This window comes from Amblyomma americanum, chromosome 3, assembly GCF_052857255.1.
Source record: "Amblyomma americanum isolate KBUSLIRL-KWMA chromosome 3, ASM5285725v1, whole genome shotgun sequence".
NCBI classification, from domain to species: Eukaryota; Metazoa; Arthropoda; class Arachnida; order Ixodida; family Ixodidae; genus Amblyomma; species Amblyomma americanum.
Window position 1 is genome coordinate 218,234,500 of NC_135499.1, and position 16,930 is coordinate 218,251,429.

At 45.4% G+C, this 16,930-nt stretch overlaps 2 protein-coding genes across 3 annotated transcripts in view; both read left to right on the forward strand.

Annotated features, from left to right (window-relative positions):
* Nucleotides 1–16,930, forward strand: part of LOC144126092 (uncharacterized) — a 37,915-nt gene that overhangs the window by 3,518 nt on the left and 17,467 nt on the right. The gene's annotated exons all lie outside the window — the stretch shown is intronic.
* Nucleotides 1,038–15,634, forward strand: LOC144126091 (uncharacterized). 2 transcript variants are annotated; one of them, XM_077660018.1, is made up of 3 exons: nt 1,038–2,793; nt 4,105–5,875; nt 7,522–15,634. In XM_077660018.1, exons 2-3 carry the CDS (start codon nt 4,115–4,117, stop codon nt 8,572–8,574), a joined length of 2,814 nt encoding a protein of 937 aa, XP_077516144.1. In that variant the 5' UTR covers nt 1,038–2,793; nt 4,105–4,114; the 3' UTR covers nt 8,575–15,634. The 2 variants fall into 2 exon arrangements, with proteins under 2 accessions (XP_077516144.1, XP_077516143.1); XM_077660017.1 differs by having other exon boundaries at nt 1,040–3,044.

Sequence of the window (16,930 nt, forward strand, 5' to 3'; positions counted from 1 at the left end):
AATTGAAATGAAGGTGGTGACAGATGCACCTTCATTTTCACATCATACAATAATGCCAACTATGTCAATGGTCAGGTAACCTGAGGTCCTGCACGAGAAAACGTAGTCACATACTGTTGTGCATGGCACTTTAGTTGGACAAAGGGCATAGAACATAGTCTGCCTTTTCAAACTGCAGGAGGGGCAGAAAAAGAATGTTTCTCTGTCAAAATTAAATGCAGCATTCAGATATATTAGTCGCCTAATTGAGGGTGCGAACATTACGTGATGTGGACTTGACGGAGATTACCATCTTTTTTCATGCATAGACTTCATATTTTATAGCTTTGCTTACTCCTAAGTTGTCGCAAGAAATGACCATACATAATCTTTCCCAGCAGTTTCATTCTTGGGAAAGATCATCAGCTAAAACTTTTACAACTAAAATGAGGTGAATTCCAAAAGTAAAACCTAGTTATGGAAAGCAAAATCATTTTAGCTGATGGACCTCGGTCTTAACATGATTTCATTGGTCATTCTCATTTCAGTTTTGATCAGGTATATTACTAGATGTATTCAGGTGTTTACTTCTACTCGGCACTTTTTGTGCAGGTATTGCATGCACTTCTTTGAAAGTCATTGTATGCACTTTTCTTGTTCACTGTGTATGACTTGCCTTTTGCCTTCAGAAATAATTGTTGCCTGCTGCTACCTGCCATTGAAGCAGGTGGACGTATTGTGAGGCTGTGTTGCCTTTCACTTCATTTTTTTGTAAACCAAGTCTAGCTGGGGCAGCAAATCATTTTACAATTTGCTGCTACGTGGTGTTTTAGCGTGGGAGCAAACTAGCATTTTTGTAGCAGCATTTATTGAATACAGTGCTTACTGCATGTGCGGTGCATACGTAAAAAACGTGTATAATGAAATCAAAATTCCTAACACGTTTTAGATACATTCACATGCACAGTAACTCGGGCTTTTATATTTTTAATTAAGCAGAGTCGGTCACTGCAAAAATAGAAGGCTGGGACAGGAGACGAACTTGCTTCTTGTCATCAGTGACTAGTCTCAGCGAGGTTTAAGTAATTCAAACAGCAATTTACTTTTTGTAGAAATTTGCACAGGACGTAGCTAAGACATATGAGCTGTGTTGGCACTATTGATTAATTTACAACTCACAACTTTACTGTTATCGCCTTCAGTGTACTCCCCCTCCCCTTGCCAGTGCATTGCTGTACGTGAATTTTCTGCTGAAAGAAACAGTGCTTCGGACACGCACACAACCTCATTCAGAAGGAATGCAGTTCTCTGTTTGACCTCGTCTGATATTTGATTACGGGTTCCCTTTAATGCGGATTTCACTTTGGGAAATAAACATGGGTCACATGGACTTGATTCTGGTGGGTACAGTGGCTGATTTAGCATTTTGATCTTGTCATCCAGAACTGCTTAACGGACAGAAATTGAGCTGAGGTACCAAACTTGTGAGAATCCAAGCATTGCCTGGTTTTTAATAAACAAAACATTAGTTTCAACCTTCCCACATGCTTTCTCAGCTTGCCTATTTCAAGGTAATGCTGCTGATTGTTGGCTCCTTAGTACCCCTCCAACCATCACCACACCATCAATAACAAAGAAAACGGTCAGCTTTTCCTTTAGTTTTTTCTGTCACCCACGTTTCTCCTTCAGAGGTGGAATGGCCTCTGAAGACCAATTTGGCCTAGCTCATTCTTATTTTTTTATTTGTGCGTCAATTGTCGTTTTGCCTCTGTATTGCGTTGCAAAATGCCCATCTCGCAAGTCCACTGCGGGCCTTTCATGAAGTCAGTGCAAACATTTTTTTCTGGGTGGTTTTCTGCTCTTGACCGAGGCTCTTGAATGTTTTGGTGCAGGCTTGCATTTTAATCCACCCCATTGTGTAAAATGTTTTACAGAGTGAGCACGATGTCTCCAACTGTTCTGATGCTTGACTTGTGATCACTGCTTACAGCGCCGCTTCGCCGATGTGTATCGTGTTGAATACTTTTAGCTCCTCAACATGTCGTTGTTGCGACTCAGAAACTTACTGGCGCGGCGCGTCACATAATAACAACGTACACGTTTTGCAGCTGTTTTAAGTTATCTTCATGGGCGGATTCATGAGCTAGCCTTGTGGGGAGGAAGGGCCGGTCTTTTTGCATCATGCATTTCTTGGGCTTTCGTTACAGAAAAAAGGTAATCAATGCGGCACATTTTTCTCGCTTGAGGAGGGGGAGGAGGAAGCGCGGCGGGGTCGCCTCTGTCGTATATTTCTCCATTTTCACATAGTAACCGTTTAGTATATCGGATCGTGGTAGTAGCGTTAAGCTGTAGTGCTCTAGAATAGTTAAGGTGACTGATCGCATCCACAATCCTATTTCGTCTCGGATTGGCTCGTCTGCTTCCGGTTCGTAACTGCTTAAGTGTGCTTAATATTACTACCGTTCCTAACATGACTTTCGGAAAGCATCGCAGTTGCCGAGCTCGAATGCACTTACTACTGCTATAAACAAACTGCGTACGGGGCACCTAGGGCTGCCATTCATTAGCTGCTCGTCGATAAGACGCTTTTCCCGAGATTCTTGGTTCGTAGCCGTGCGTAACCGAAAACTTCGGAGTCACTTGTGGTCGCATTCTGACGAATGAAAATGCGCCATCTGTGGTCACGTGATCTCTTTCTGGCCAATAAGAGCGTGCCATTGTTTTCTTTTTTTTTTGTGCTGTAAAAACGACGACAAAGCCACAAAGCAGGCAATTAATTTAAGGATCGTCGGGCAGTGGGCATTCGCGCGGGAGGTAAGGGGCTGTCTTGTTGCTGTACGCCACCGGATCTCGCCTGCGGCAGCCGCGTAATGTGAGAACTCGCACAGCAGGAAGGGAATACGACGCGCCGCCACAGCGCGCGAGCTCTGACGTGCTACGCTGCCCGAAGAACAGCACGCGGCTGAACGTGTGGAACGGGCTGCTGTCCAAAGAAAAAGACGTGACGACTCGGAAGCGTGGAGAGAGATCTGGAGGCCAACAGACGGAAGCGCGAAGATCCAGAAGTAAGGAATCGGAGGCTCGGAGACGGAGTCGCGATCTCTTAGAGTTAAGCGAAGCGAGAAGTGGAGCTCAAGAGGCGTCAGCGATTGGAAAAGTAGTTATGTAAAGCGACCCCGCCGCGTGCAGAGTCTGGGGGGGGTGGCCGAGGCGGATTTCGGAAACGAGCTGCCAACAACCCATTTGGGTATGCTTCGGTGTGAGGTGGACAGAAGCGTTAGTTACTGCGCATGAGTAGGTAGCTTGGAATTACACTTGATATGACATTGGTCAGCAAAAACGCTGTATTTCACGTTTCTTTTGCTGTTGTTTTACGGCTGCCACATTCATATAAAGCATTGAGCCAGTACATGCAGCTAACTCAATTCCTATTGAAGAAATTGAACTCATGGTTATATGCAAAACTTGACATGTAGTCTTTGGGGCCTGAAATTTTACCCAGTGCTGCTCCCTTGCTTTGTTGGACATAGTTTGTGGTGCGTTGTTGTAAAAAGTGCAGTTCCTTGTGGTGATTTACTACTAATGGACTGTTCTTACGAGCGCTGAAATTCTGTTCACTGGATGTGTGTGCAATGTTTAGAGGGGACTACTCGAGCTAACTGCAACAACCGTGTGTGGGAATTTTTCTGCGGTAAACGGTGTTGCTTTTGTATGTTGTGTCCAAACACTGCCATGTTCACCTGTTGGTGAGTGTGGGTGCTGTTTAGGAGGGCATAGGCTATATCAGCCCCATGGACCAAGGAAGGGGGTACTCTTTTATGCGATGCAGGTGGGCTTAAGACTGGGAGCTTTTCTGGCAGGTGCTGTACACCTCTCACTTCTTCACTATGGGGTATGGCGAAAAGCTATAGCCTGGGTTCCAGAGGTGTATATCTCTTTTGGTGCTTTATTTTCGTGCTTTTGGTGCTTGAGAGCAACAGGCTGCTATAAGCCCAGTGGTTCTGGTGTGGTTCTTGTTGTAGCATGGTATTGGGCTTGAGGTCTTTGACTCCGCGTGTTTTCTACATTAAGCCAGCAGACTGGATTTATAGTGGTGCATTATCGTTCTCCTCCCCTCTGTAACAGTGCAGTGAAGATGGAAGAGCCAGCAGGCAATGCAAAAATGGAAGACAGCAGCAGTGTAAAGTATTCAGATCGTTCCAAGCAAGAGCATAATGGTGTCACTGAAGATGGATTCGTGTCCTCAAAGGAGCCTCGAAACCCTTCTGACAATAATACAAGCAAAGAAGGGCAACAGAAACATGAGAGTGAAGGCAAGGAAGCGGATGAGGGTGGTGGAGTTACACCTGGCTTGCCCAAATTCCTTCATGATCATGTGAAAGTCGGCGAGTATGTGCCAGTGGCTCTTACAAAATCTGGGGAGATTCTCATGGAAGAGGAAGAATTAATGATAGATGCACCTTCCTTTGTGACTCCCCTTTTGTTGAAGAAACCACACCAGTTTCCAACACAGAATGGGGAAACTCCTGAGGAAAAACGAGAAGACAAGAGAGTGCTTCTTCCAGGCAAAGGGGGCATATCTCCAGCTGACTACTTTGCAAGCACTGTTGGGCAGTTTCTTATTGGCCTTGGCCTAAGCCAAGCACTTCAAGTGTTCAACCGGGATTTAATACGGTCAAAGGAACGTGAAATGAAAAGGGCTGGTGGCCGTAAACAAGATGCAGCAGAGGAGCTCCGTAAGCTCTTTGAGGTGCACCAGCAGTCTAAAATTGCAAATGCACCATTCACTTTCAAATTGAAGCTTTGTAGAGTGTGTGATTTTAAGACTGAATCGAGTCTTGTTCTAGACGGCCATCTGCTAACGCCACACTTAACTGCCCGACGCGAACTTCAGTGCAGTTTCTGCAGTTTTTCAACACGCGATGCTAAGGCCATTGTGTTCCACATGAAGGCTACCCACAAGCAGCTGCCAATCATGGAGCCAGCACCACACTTCTATGAATGCCCATTTTGTCCTTTTGAGACAAATCTTAAATCTAAGGCCAATGTTCATACCAACCGTTGCCAGAAGCATTTCATTAGTAACATAAATCAGCTGCCTTCTGAAAAGTTTGAGCCCCCAGGAGTCACACTGAAACCTTTTGCACTAAAGGACATTGTGTCTTACAAAAAGACTCGCATGGAGTTGAGCTCCAATGCTACAGCTTCCACTAAGGGTATACAGGGCCGCCCTTATGCTGTGATTAACCAGAATGGAGCTCATGCTCTGGCTGGGTCACGGGGACCCAGCTACCAGCAACTGTTATCAGTGTCCTCGGCCAACCAGAGCCATGGACGAGGACGCTCAAAGCTAGCCTTTATCCAGCCGACCCCTCAGTCAAATAGGCTGTTTCATATGGTTGGGAGCGGTTCAGAGCTGGTCCCTCTGCTCAGTACTAATCCCCAGCTGACTGTGGCTCTTGCTCGTGCGCCAGTGCCTTCCAGCAGCAGCAATGCAATGTCAACTCCCTTCCGTGCTGCAGCACCTTTACAAGCTTCATTAGGTCAGCGACCAAGAACATCCGGTGTGCACGATTCCAGTGGGACACCCATAGCCTTTGTTATCTGTGAGATCTGTGATAGCTACATCAAGGACCTGGAGCAACTTCGCACGCACATGCAGTGGATACACAAGGTGAAGATCCATCCCAAGATGCTGGCCACTCGCCCTCCTCTCAATTGCCAGAAGTGCCAGTGGCGCTTCTTCACAGACCAAGGGCTCGAACGGCATTTACTTGGTGCCCATGGCCTGGTCACATCCAACATGCAGGACATGGCTAACTCGGGCAATGACACTGGCCGGTGTACTGTGTGTGGCCGCATCTATGCCTCCAAGCTGGTCGCTCACATGAGCCAGGTGAGCAGTGTACTGTTTCATCATCCCATAATAATGCACTTCCTTTACTTTCAGGGTGCCAGCTGTGTTAGCCTAGTTTCCCCAGTTTAGCATTGTCGTCGTTGTGCATGCCGCATGGCAAATACAAAAATGGTCAACTACTAAGCTGCTAGCTCGGGGTAACTGCCTCCTCTAGCCTGGTTTCACACTCTGATGAAGGCCTGGTTTGGCACCTTAATTTGAACCAGAGGCCTCAACCTCTACTGTGGTGCAGAGTACACTTTTCACTGCCATTGATCTGCTCAGTCATTCGTAGACTACTGTGACTATTTATGTTTTATCAGTGGCAGTTCAGTGGCAGTCGTTCATGACATCATGTTAATCATTTCTCAAACCAGCTAGCGCCAATCAATCACTCATCGTGTTCTTGAGGATAATTGGTGGAAAACAGCGCAACGACGCGGACAGAGTGGAAGAAAATACAGGACAAGCGCTGACTCACAACTGAAATTTATTTAAGGAAAGCAGTACATTTTATAGAAAAAGTGGCCAACTTATCAGCTAGTACATAGACAAAACCCAAGTTTCTACCCAAGTTGGCCACTTTTTCTATAAAATGTACTGCTTTCCTTAAATAAATTTCAGTTGTGAGTCAGCGCTTGTCCTGTATTTTCTTCCACTCTGTCCGCGTCGTTGCGCTGTTTTCCACCAATATGTACCACCAACTCGCCCGTTTGGCTATTGTGCTTGAGGATAAGTTGCTTTATTTGTTACCTCCGACATACTGTATATGATATTGTTTTTTTCTTTTATACTTCATGTACAGATTTGCTGAAAATTATTTCCATGAATGATTGGCAGTCACGTACAAATTAAATTTAATCGCTGAGCACAATGCTTTCTTTTTTGGATTCAGTTTTATTTTGGTAATAGTTGCATTGAGCACGTCAGTGTAATAGCAAAAGCACAAACCACTGCTTCTTCATGCAGTATTCCATAAAGTGTAACCTGTTTTAATCACATCTCTCTAGCCTCCTGATCTATAGACGTCTCTGGAAATAATTTGACTCTTTCAATCCCAGCCATGGCAGCCGCTTTTCAAAGTAGACAAAGCACAAAAGATTCCTAAGCGCTGTGCAATGTCTGTATGCATTTAAAAAGCTCCAGGTGGTCTAAATTAATCCGGAGCTCTCCACTACAGCATCTCTCAGAGCACGTGTTGCTTCACGACATTGAAACCCCACAGTTCATAATTTAGTTGATTTTACATGCAAAAGTTTTGCTGCAATAACTTGTAGGCCCAACCTGATTTCAGCTGCATCTTGTCCCTTTTCTATGCTGTCTTGCATACATTCGTCATACCAGTGAATAAATTCTTCATCGTGGCTGCCATGAACATTCTCTTAATGCTGAATTTGGCTTTAAGAGTACTATGCTGCTAATGTGGACAGAGGCGTGGAATAGGTTGCCGGGTGCTGTCATCTTTAGAAGATGCAGCCATGTTGCACAATTCAGTTTCTGCAAGCTGTTATGGAATTTGTGCGGCGAATAGAATAGTGTGAAATCTAGCTCAAGAAAAAGAAAATTGTTTGTGGAATATTTTCATAAGCATTCAGAATGTTGAAGCGGGTGCTCTATGTGTCTGTATTGCTTTGCTATATGTGCAGGTGCATCGGGTGTTGTTAAAGCCGGCCCACCTGTCCTACAAGTGTACTGTGTGCACCGAAACATTTGGTCTCTACCGGCTTTTCGAAGCACATGTTTACAGCATGCACAGTGGGTCTTCAAAGCGCACTTCGTCTGCTGCTGGCTCAGATGACCGGCCTGCAAAGCGGCCAGCTGTGGCCCCGCATTCTGCTTCCTTAGGTCTGGGTAAGGCAGAAGCCATTCCTGCAAAGGTCAAGCCTGGGCCCGGGCTAAAGGAAGTCAGCATGCCAGCAGTACCTGCTCCAACAACTACAGTCTCAGTGACCAAAATTAAAAACAAGCCAGTTCCTGTCGATGTGGCTCCTGCTGCCCTGGCAAAGGCAGCTGAGCCTTTACTGGGCAGTCGGTGCATGACCTGCGAGACAAATGTGGAAGACTTGGCCGAACATCTGAAAGAGAAGCACATGCGGCGCTGCCGTGTTCGTGTGTGTCACATTGAAAAGTGTGACCGTTGTCTGTGCTCTTTCGATGGCATGATAGTGGTGAACACTTCAGACATTGGTGAGGAAGACAGCTCTGAAGATGAAGCTGAAGGGGATAAAGTTGCCAGAGATGAAGATGAGCAGGGTGGTGCCCAGCCAGAGCCCCTGAATATGGGAGAATCTCTCAGTAGTTCCAAGGACACTACTGGACTCGTCTCAGAAAAATTGGAAGAGGGTGAATGTGAGGAGAGTGCTGCCCAGCCAGAGCCAGTCGACTTGGATGGACCTCACAGTGCCAAGGACACTGCTGCGCTAGACTCAAAAGACGAGATCATGGATTGCGAGTATGAGAAGGGCCAAGTTGAGGAGGATGCTTTGTTGCCAAAGCCCATGGACTTGGATGTGCGTCACTCTGCCAAGGACATTGCTGGGCTGAACTCGGAAAGCGAAGACATGGATGGCCAGTATGAAGGCAAGCAAGATGCTACCCAGCTGGAGCCCATGGACTTGGATGGACCTCACAATGCCAAAGACATTGCCGGACTGGACTCAAAGAAAGAAAACAACGGTGACCAGTGTGAAAAAAAATGACTGATGAGGATGTTGCGGTGCCAGAGCCTACGAACTTGAGTAGATTTATCGTGCCTAGCGGGGCTGGACTCATAAAAGGACATGATTGGCCAGCAGGGGCATAGGAAATAACCTTGCCTGGTTGCCTAGAAGATTGCATTTAAATAATCTCCATTGCACTCAGCTATTCGATGCCTGCCTGGCGCAGGCTTCAGATAATGGTGATAATGCAGTGGCTGTGTGGGAAAGTGCAGGAGGGTGAGGCTGGGTTATTCTTTGTCACCTTTGCTTCTGCACCTCTCCCTGTAGCAGTTGTTTTTTCATGGCAGCTGAATCAATCTCTGAGTGAATTTTTTTCTCTCTCCTGCTCTCCATTTTTTTTCTTCTGGTTAAGTGGGACCCTTGTAACCCTGAGAGCGTCTTTTCCATTCTGTCTTCAGTTGTTTCATTAACGCTGACTGCTGACGCATCCGCCAGTTGGAGTCACTGGTAGTAGTCATTTGCTGTACATTTTTTGTTAGTACCCTTATCTTACCATTCTTGTTATTTATATTTATGTGCTGCACAGTTATGTAGCAGTTGGATCTCCTCTAGAGGTGTGATATCAGTGTTTACTCCTGTTCAACTTGGCTGTAATGTGTTCCTTGAAGCTAATTAAATAAATCAAAGTAATTTTAAGACAAAACTGAGTATATCATACATAGTTTTTAATGAATTTTTCTTGAACAAATTTATTGGAACACAGTCAAAGCTTGTTAATTGAACTTCTGTTAATTTGGAAACTCGGGTAATCTGAACCGCTAGCACGGTCTTGTCCAACGCCTGTGCAAGTTTGTGGCGTTGTACACTCACTGTTTTAGACACTATGGGCCTCACATTGGGTCATGTGATTGTCCAAACAGCCTCACTCAATCCTGAATTTCATGATTTGTATGGTGGATCTGACAACAAACGAGCAGCACCATCGTCGCAGAGAACGGTTACATAGTTTCGACTTTGCTTTTCTTGCTTCGCGCCAGGTTGCAGCAATGGTACCTTAACCAGTGAGCATTGGCCAACCAACCGAGTCCAGCTGCAAACCATTTGGGATGCTGATAGGTGCATCCCTGGTCTATTCCTGTCCCCTTTTTTCTTCTGCTTAGACGTGGCACCATTGAGCGTTTCCCTCACTTCAGTCAACGTGGTTCTTCCGTTCTTCCGGTGCGCCGGAACTGCGTGTTTGTCACTTGCCGTTCACCATTTGTGCAGTGAAGTTCCCCACAGGTGACGCTGCTGTTTGAGAGGGGTATGAAGTGGTAGCAGTGGGGCTTCACGGCTACGGTGTCACACAATGAGGGATGCCGTGCAGGCTGTTAACCATTTTGGAGCATACTTGCTTCTAAGCTCACAAGCTGTGCTTGGGTGAATGGCATGGAGTAATTGCTCCCTTACTACAAAACTAATCTACCTTGGAGGAGGAGGAGAGACTAATGAATACAGGAGACAGGAGAGGTCTGTCTGAGTTGTTAGCCTAGCATACTATTCCAGTAATCCACCTTGGCTGATTCCCCTAAGCATTAGACCAATGCAATGAAGCATTGATTGAAGTATGAAAAATAGCCATAGTCATGCTGTTCACATCCCAGAAGTAGGCAACCATTGCCCAGTCTTTCACCAAACAAATTTACCGTGATGCAAGCGGTTCTTGTCAGTTTTTTCAGATTTATTCAATAATTCGAACATTTTCTCTAGTCCTTTGAAGTTCGAATTAATGAGCTTTTACTGTATTGAAATGAGTGTTGATTTTTTCACTTTATCATGTATTTTTCATTTTTAGTGAATACTTATGCAGTGCTGTGAAACATACCTCCCACTGCTTCCAGTTTGCTTTCCAGTGTGTTGTGTGTCTAAATTTTGCACCTTCCTTTTTTCTTTGTGCATGGTTTGCAATTAATGCAAATTTGTACTTGAATCTTTTTTCTGGAACAAGTGTTTCTCATGATGCACACCCTTTTCACAAGTTTACTTCGATGTCCAAGGTTAAATCTGTGAAGACTACTCTTTGTTAGTTGTCATTTTGAGTGTTCAATCTCTTAGCATCGGGCTTCAATGCATAATGCTGCTTTTTAACAATTTTATGAGGGCCGTTTTGTGGTATTGGTATTACTTGTATAACTACCATAGTGCACTGTAACAAAACTCTTTCTGGCCACTGAAAGGGTTGTCCAGGGTAGTACAGATATTTGTACCATGTACAGATATCTTTACAGATATTGCTTCAGATTCCTTGTCCCAGAAGACACTGGGAGGTTCTTGCCTTGTACATAAATGAGCATTCTTTGGAAAGAGTGTAAAAACCGTAGTTATTCATTTTGTGTTTACAACACTGGATTCATAACAAAACTATGGTGCCCAGTTATGTTTTAATATTTCCATGAGCAAGATGTGTGAAGGTCATGCTAAATCAGTGTTGGTGATATTTGACTAGCTCTCCATTCCAGTAGCTGTGGAGCAATTTGTGTGCAAGCTGTTAGTGATCAGAGTCCACATATATGTGTTTGCAATTCCTTAAGGACTGTGGGCACATGTAAACACGTCCTAATGGTTGTTGAGACCTGAAATATGTGCAAGAACAGCATTTATGTGGATGGATAGCACTGCATACAAAACACTGACTGCCAACACACTTGCACTCCAGTAGTGTAGGGGTAAGCGTGGAGGTATGGGACAGCGGGTGGAGTGGGGCATCGAATTTATTCTTTCGTTGGTAGCCTTGGCAAGTTCATAACAAGTGAAACAAGGCAGGTTCGGCCTTGTTTCAAATGGCCAATGTGACTTGGTCATGAAACTTTTCCTAGCAAAACATTTGATTTCAGCGCCTATGTGCAGATGCCCATTGTGCACTTTGCTTCTTGCTCAAGTCAAAACCAGCCGACAAAAGTAAGCAGTGCTCGAGCATTTGAAAGGGGCTCTGGCGATTTTCTTTAGGCCATGTATGCGTAGGTGCTGGCTGCAAATGTGTTGGTGGGAGATGCCATTTTTTCGTGTATGATTCAGTTTGAGAGGAGCAGGGTGGTAAAGCTGAGAGAGGAAAGGGATATTGGCCTATTCTGGCTCTCTGCTTTACCTTTCAGGAGCAGTGAACAGTTAAGGTATCGCTGGTACGTTTTTTTTTTGGAGTGGCCCAAAGTAATTTTTTTCTACCTGGCCCGGAGGGGGATGCTGGCAGCTGTCTGAGCATTGCCAAGAGAATGGGGGGGTCAGGGGGTGAGCCTCTGGTTTGTCCTGGGGGACCGTTTAGAGGCCTAATGATGCCATTTTTTTTTAATCTAGTGCTGCATTCTTCAGAAAATAATGCCAGCATAGTTGGTGTCATTCTTCAGACATGGAACTGTCGCGCGAAAAGTGCACAAACACAAGACAAGTACTTGTCCTGTGTCCTGTCTTGTATGTTCTTATCACGCAACTGTTCCTTGACCGAAGACTATATCTTCAGGCGAGAGTTATGTGGAAGTAGCTCGTCATTTCTTGAGAAGTAGTTGAGAGAAAGACGACAAATATGAAGGCACAAGATAATGACCAACTCAACATTGTAGTGGCTTCTAGCCACTTAGTTTATCTTGTGTGTGGTTTTGCACAAGGTTAATTTTTTTCCCTCAAAAGTATGCCACTTGAAATTATCTCCAGATAGTGGACATGACTCATTAGGTTGCCACACAAAGAAATGTGCTTGTGTACCTTAAATTCTACAAAATATTATGAAATGGCAGCTGGCGCGTGTTCTTAAGATGAAAGGCGGCAACAAAAAAATTCGGGAGGGATTTTTAGCCCACTAACGTATTCTATTGTCATTCCCTTTGTGCTTTTCGTGCTACAGATTTAAGTTTTGTGGAAAGAATTGTTCACCGTTGTTCACAATCCATTTAACATGCATTAGTGTGGCACAATTTGGGAATAAATTAAAAACAAATTGCTTAGAGTGCATGCAAGAATACCCTGAAAACATGAAAAAACCTTGAAAGCCTGACACTGAAGGCTATGCCAGTTGGTTTGTAATGAAAAGTGAAGCATGCAAGCAAGAGATTGGGGGTGGAATTTTGCAGCTGTGCCTGTATAGACGTCTACTTCCCGAAGCTGGGGGTCGAGCGAATTGACATGGACTGAAGTTTACATGTCTAAAAAGGCGAACCCCGCAGAATACCAGCCCAGGAAACATTTTGGTGGCCACAGTCGAAAATGCAGACGATTTTGAAGCGCCTATGAGGTTAATAAAAAGAAAATGGAAAGCAAAAATTAATGGCTTTTTTTTTTTTTTTCAGTTTCAGGAACACACATACCGATAAAACAGAAACATCTGTGCTCTGGTTGTTTCAGCAAAAAAAAATGGAGAAACAAAACGACTGCGGTTATTCAGTTTAGCATAGACATAGGTGCCTGTATTGTGAATTAACAAAACATTTTCGTGTATGTTGCTATGCTATGCTATTATGCTTTTACCGTAATTTCCTGCTTACATGAATTCACATAGCTACGTCGCTGGTGTGCTTGACAGGCCCTATAGAGTTTGTTTTATAGGAAAAAAAAAGTTCTGTGTCAGTAGGTTGTTCTTGTAATTTTGTAAAACTTGGACGCCCTTGTTTTACCAAGGAGGTGAGTGATGGAATGCTTATTCCTTAAGAGAACAAAAATGCAAATGCATGCACTACTGTGGGTGTGACTGCTGCAGAAATGCATTCCTTTGGATGACTGTATTACATGATGGGTTTCTCATCCTGTTTTTCTAAGCTTTCCTCAATAATGTGGATAACTTATCCTCCTACTGCCTGTCATGACAATGTATGCAGTGTGTTCTATCATGTAGGTGGAATGTTCACGAAGGAAGAAAAATTCATCTAAAATCTAATCACCTCCTCATGTCGCCCCCCTCGATGTTGTTGCTAATTTAGACCCCGGGTTTTGTTTGTAGTACTTTCAGTAGCACACCTCCCTGTTTTCAGTTCCTTTTGCCCACTTTTATTTCCCCTTGTCGTTTTTACTTCACCTTTGGCACCGCTCCTGTGGATCTTTTGATTCGCGAGTCGACAGTGGATGTCACAGTGCGCAGGGCAAATACCGGGGTGCCCTCAAAAAGGATCGTGAGGACGTGGTTGGGTCGTTGGATGGCCACCATACGGGTGCCCGTTATAGTGCCGTGCGCGTAAAGGGCACACCCGATAGGGCGGCCGATGTCTTTAGCAGCTTTAATCGGATTCATCTTGTGCCGCATTAACAAAGTGAGCGTGAGTCTTTTAGGTGGCGGCGGAAAATCACCATCGGACGCTTACATCCAGCTGCGGTGGTTTGTGAACCAAAATGGCCTTGCTACTATGCATGCTACCATGCCTTGCATTGCATAATGTCACAAGCGGCGCTGAATTGCACGCCGCTTGTCGGCATGGGCAGCCAGGCCATTTTGGTTCACAAACGTGGTTGGCTGCTGCACAACAAAGTCAGCGTTTCGGGCTTCGCGAGCCAACGTGCAGCACTGAATCGTGGCGAGGTGTCTTTCTCAGGCGGAAATTTAAACGTTCATGCCACTAAGCTGCGCGGCCAACCTTTGTGAGCCTAGGCGGCGTTGCCGCGAAGTTCGAACTGATAGTATGCATACCTGTAGCATCGAAGGCCACACACAGCCAAGTCATTCATGTATGAATGGTAGCAGTGAGCTTAATTAAGCAGCTGACGATAACCTTTGTGGGCAGCGCACCGATTGCCGCACTCTAAACGATGAGTGGGAGGAACTGGCTGCCCTGCACTTCTTCAGCGCCTCCTCTATTTTTACAATGGTGGTGGTGGTGGTTTTTGCTTTGGCAGGGGGATACTGGTCCCGATCCGACCGTGACCGTCCAACGCCCTCTCCTATCATTTCCTGCTCTCCCCCGTCGGCTAGCCTTCGCGCCTGCTCTACGCCCATGGAGGAAGGAAAATTTCCTCCATGTCTACGCCTGTGAGAGAGTGTGCCATCTGACGACGGAAAGCGGACGAAGACAAATTTTTTAAACGTTCTCTCTTTCTTCGTGAGGCGGTGCTCTGCATCCCTCATAGTAGTCAGGCTGCCTGTCAGGTATTGACGCGTCATAGAGCGCTCCGTTCGTGGCGCTGCTCACCGCGGAGCCGCTGCAGGCGCCGGTTTTAAAAGCAGCCACAGAGAGTGTGGTGCAGCGGCGTTGGCATTGTAACGAAAGGCTGTGGCGACTTGTTCGAATCATGTTAGTCTTTTGGCTACAACGCTGAAACATTCCGGGAGAGGTACTGAAACTGCTTTGCAGAATTATGAAATCAGAGGGTAAATGTTGTTAGCAGTACGTTTTACTCTATTGATTTGCGGTTCAATCATGCTGAGTAAGGATAATGAAATAAAGAAGGAATGATATATCTTCCTGAGAAGGCATTTTTCGAAACTGCCAAGTAGCAGTAGCTTTCAAGTCGTAGCTCTACTTTTTGCACGCTAAGCTGTCAGCGTTACGACTATATAGATAAAGATTTTTCTCTGTGCGTGGCAGACTGCAGCTACAATTGTTTTAAGAACGGCACAGCAGCTGATGCCGAAGCATTTCGGACGTTCTGCCTGATCTTGACTACAACCAGGCGCTAATAAAACGACGCAAAACTAAAAAAAAAAGCGCTTGAAGGAAAGGAAGCAGATAAAATCGGAATCATGTCCGCTTGAGCACGTCTTCAGGCGCAGTCATTGTAAAGGCCGAACCACAAGGCAGCATTTTTTCGGCGCAGCATCAGCGTTTATTTTACCTTAGTTGTCGCTTCAGCCAGTAGGAGAGGGCGTTAGGTGTGTTTTGTTTCGTTCACTGTTGTTCCGCTCGCGCACAAGATGCTTTGTCCTCCTCGAGCGTACAAATGTGGTTGTGCTACGATGAATATTTTTTATGTCTGTAAATAAGTGACAATACAATCAAATACACAAATTCTATAAATGTAAATGGCTATAAACACAGAGTTGGAATGTATATAGCAGCCGACACATGCAAAGTATTGTATATGCTATTGCTGTAAAGAGTTGTAAATATATGTAAATAAATGCACGTGAACGTCCCCTTCTTTTCTACGAACGAGCTTAAAATTTCCCACACTTCGGACAAAACTGAAAGCAGCAGCCGTGCTTGCCATTATTAACTGGTGCCATTTTACTGTTGCTGCGAGGACACCTCGTCAGCGTCGCGGACCACACCATTCATCCGCGCAAAACAATTTTCTTTAATCATGATGCCACGTACCGTACAACCGTAACAACTTACAACGCTCTATTCGTCTGGCAAGTAACAGCATCCTAAGTGATAGGCGGAGCGAGCAAAGATGCTGCTCCATCCGATTGTCGTTGGAAAAAGCGCTGTGCCGCGGATGAATCGAGAGCTACGCAAGAAGGGGTACGAAGCAGGAATCTGACAGACGCGTGGTGTAGGTCTGTGTAGGAGAGATAACGCCAGCACCCCGCGACCGTTGGCAAGCATGACGCAAGCAGTCCGATTATTTTGGTAGCGCCGCAGCGCGGAAACTCAAGTGAGGCCTACCGGCGGCTCCCATTGCGAAACAGGCGATGCGGCTGGCATTGTAAAAATAGAGGCGGCGCTGACTTCATCCACCAAGGACGCCATAGGCATGCCGGGAAGACGTGGCTTCGGATTAACTTCTAGTGGCTTTTTGACTGTTCTACGGATTGACTTTTTAGGTTGTTCAGTTTCGTTTTCATTGATGTTTTGTGTGCTATGTGATGGCGTAGTCATCCATCTACGCAGGCAGTTCATTTGACACCCGAAGGCAATTGACTCAAAGTGAGCTGAGCACAGTGGCTGGTGCCTGGTCGGCCTGAAGTCAGTTTTACCGATTGCTTGAAGTCATTTACGCAGCAAGTTGGGTTTGTCCATCGGGAACCTGTGCACTAAATGGTGAAAGAAGAGAAAAGTTTTTGTGCATTTAAAACTCAACAGTCTTTAACAAACTACTTCGACAAGAGTCATTTCCGTTAATTTCGTACTCCTCGAGAATTGCATTTACTTCATTTCGAAATCTGTCAGTGGCCGCGCATTACATGCAATAGTGACTCCCACTTGAATTAATGCACGGAAATACCTGCACTTGTCAGCGTGAACATGGGCGTCACGTGTAGTAGCACAGGTTTCTGATTCCTAGTTAATGATCTTAAAATCTGTAAGCGTAGCGCCAAGACATGGTGAGAGCCGGCACTTAGCACGCGCAAACAAGTTTCTCATGGAAGAGTGAGGATTCGGGCAAGTTTCTTATGACACGACCCTATTGCGCTCCGAGGACCCGGGCAAGCAAGCCATCGCCACAGGCCGGGCTGCCAGCGTCATGAGCCTCCGGGACATGAACGTTTGAGTGCAGT

Excerpts from the sequence above, each read along its gene's own strand:
- LOC144126091 (XM_077660018.1), top strand. The coding sequence starts at position 4,115 with ATGGAAGAGCCAGCAGGCAATGCAAAAATGGAAGACAGCAGCAGTGTA. Across the intron at positions 5,876-7,521 it reads TGGTCGCTCACATGAGCCAG|GTGCATCGGGTGTTGTTAAA; the intron begins GTGAGCAGTGTA and ends CTATATGTGCAG.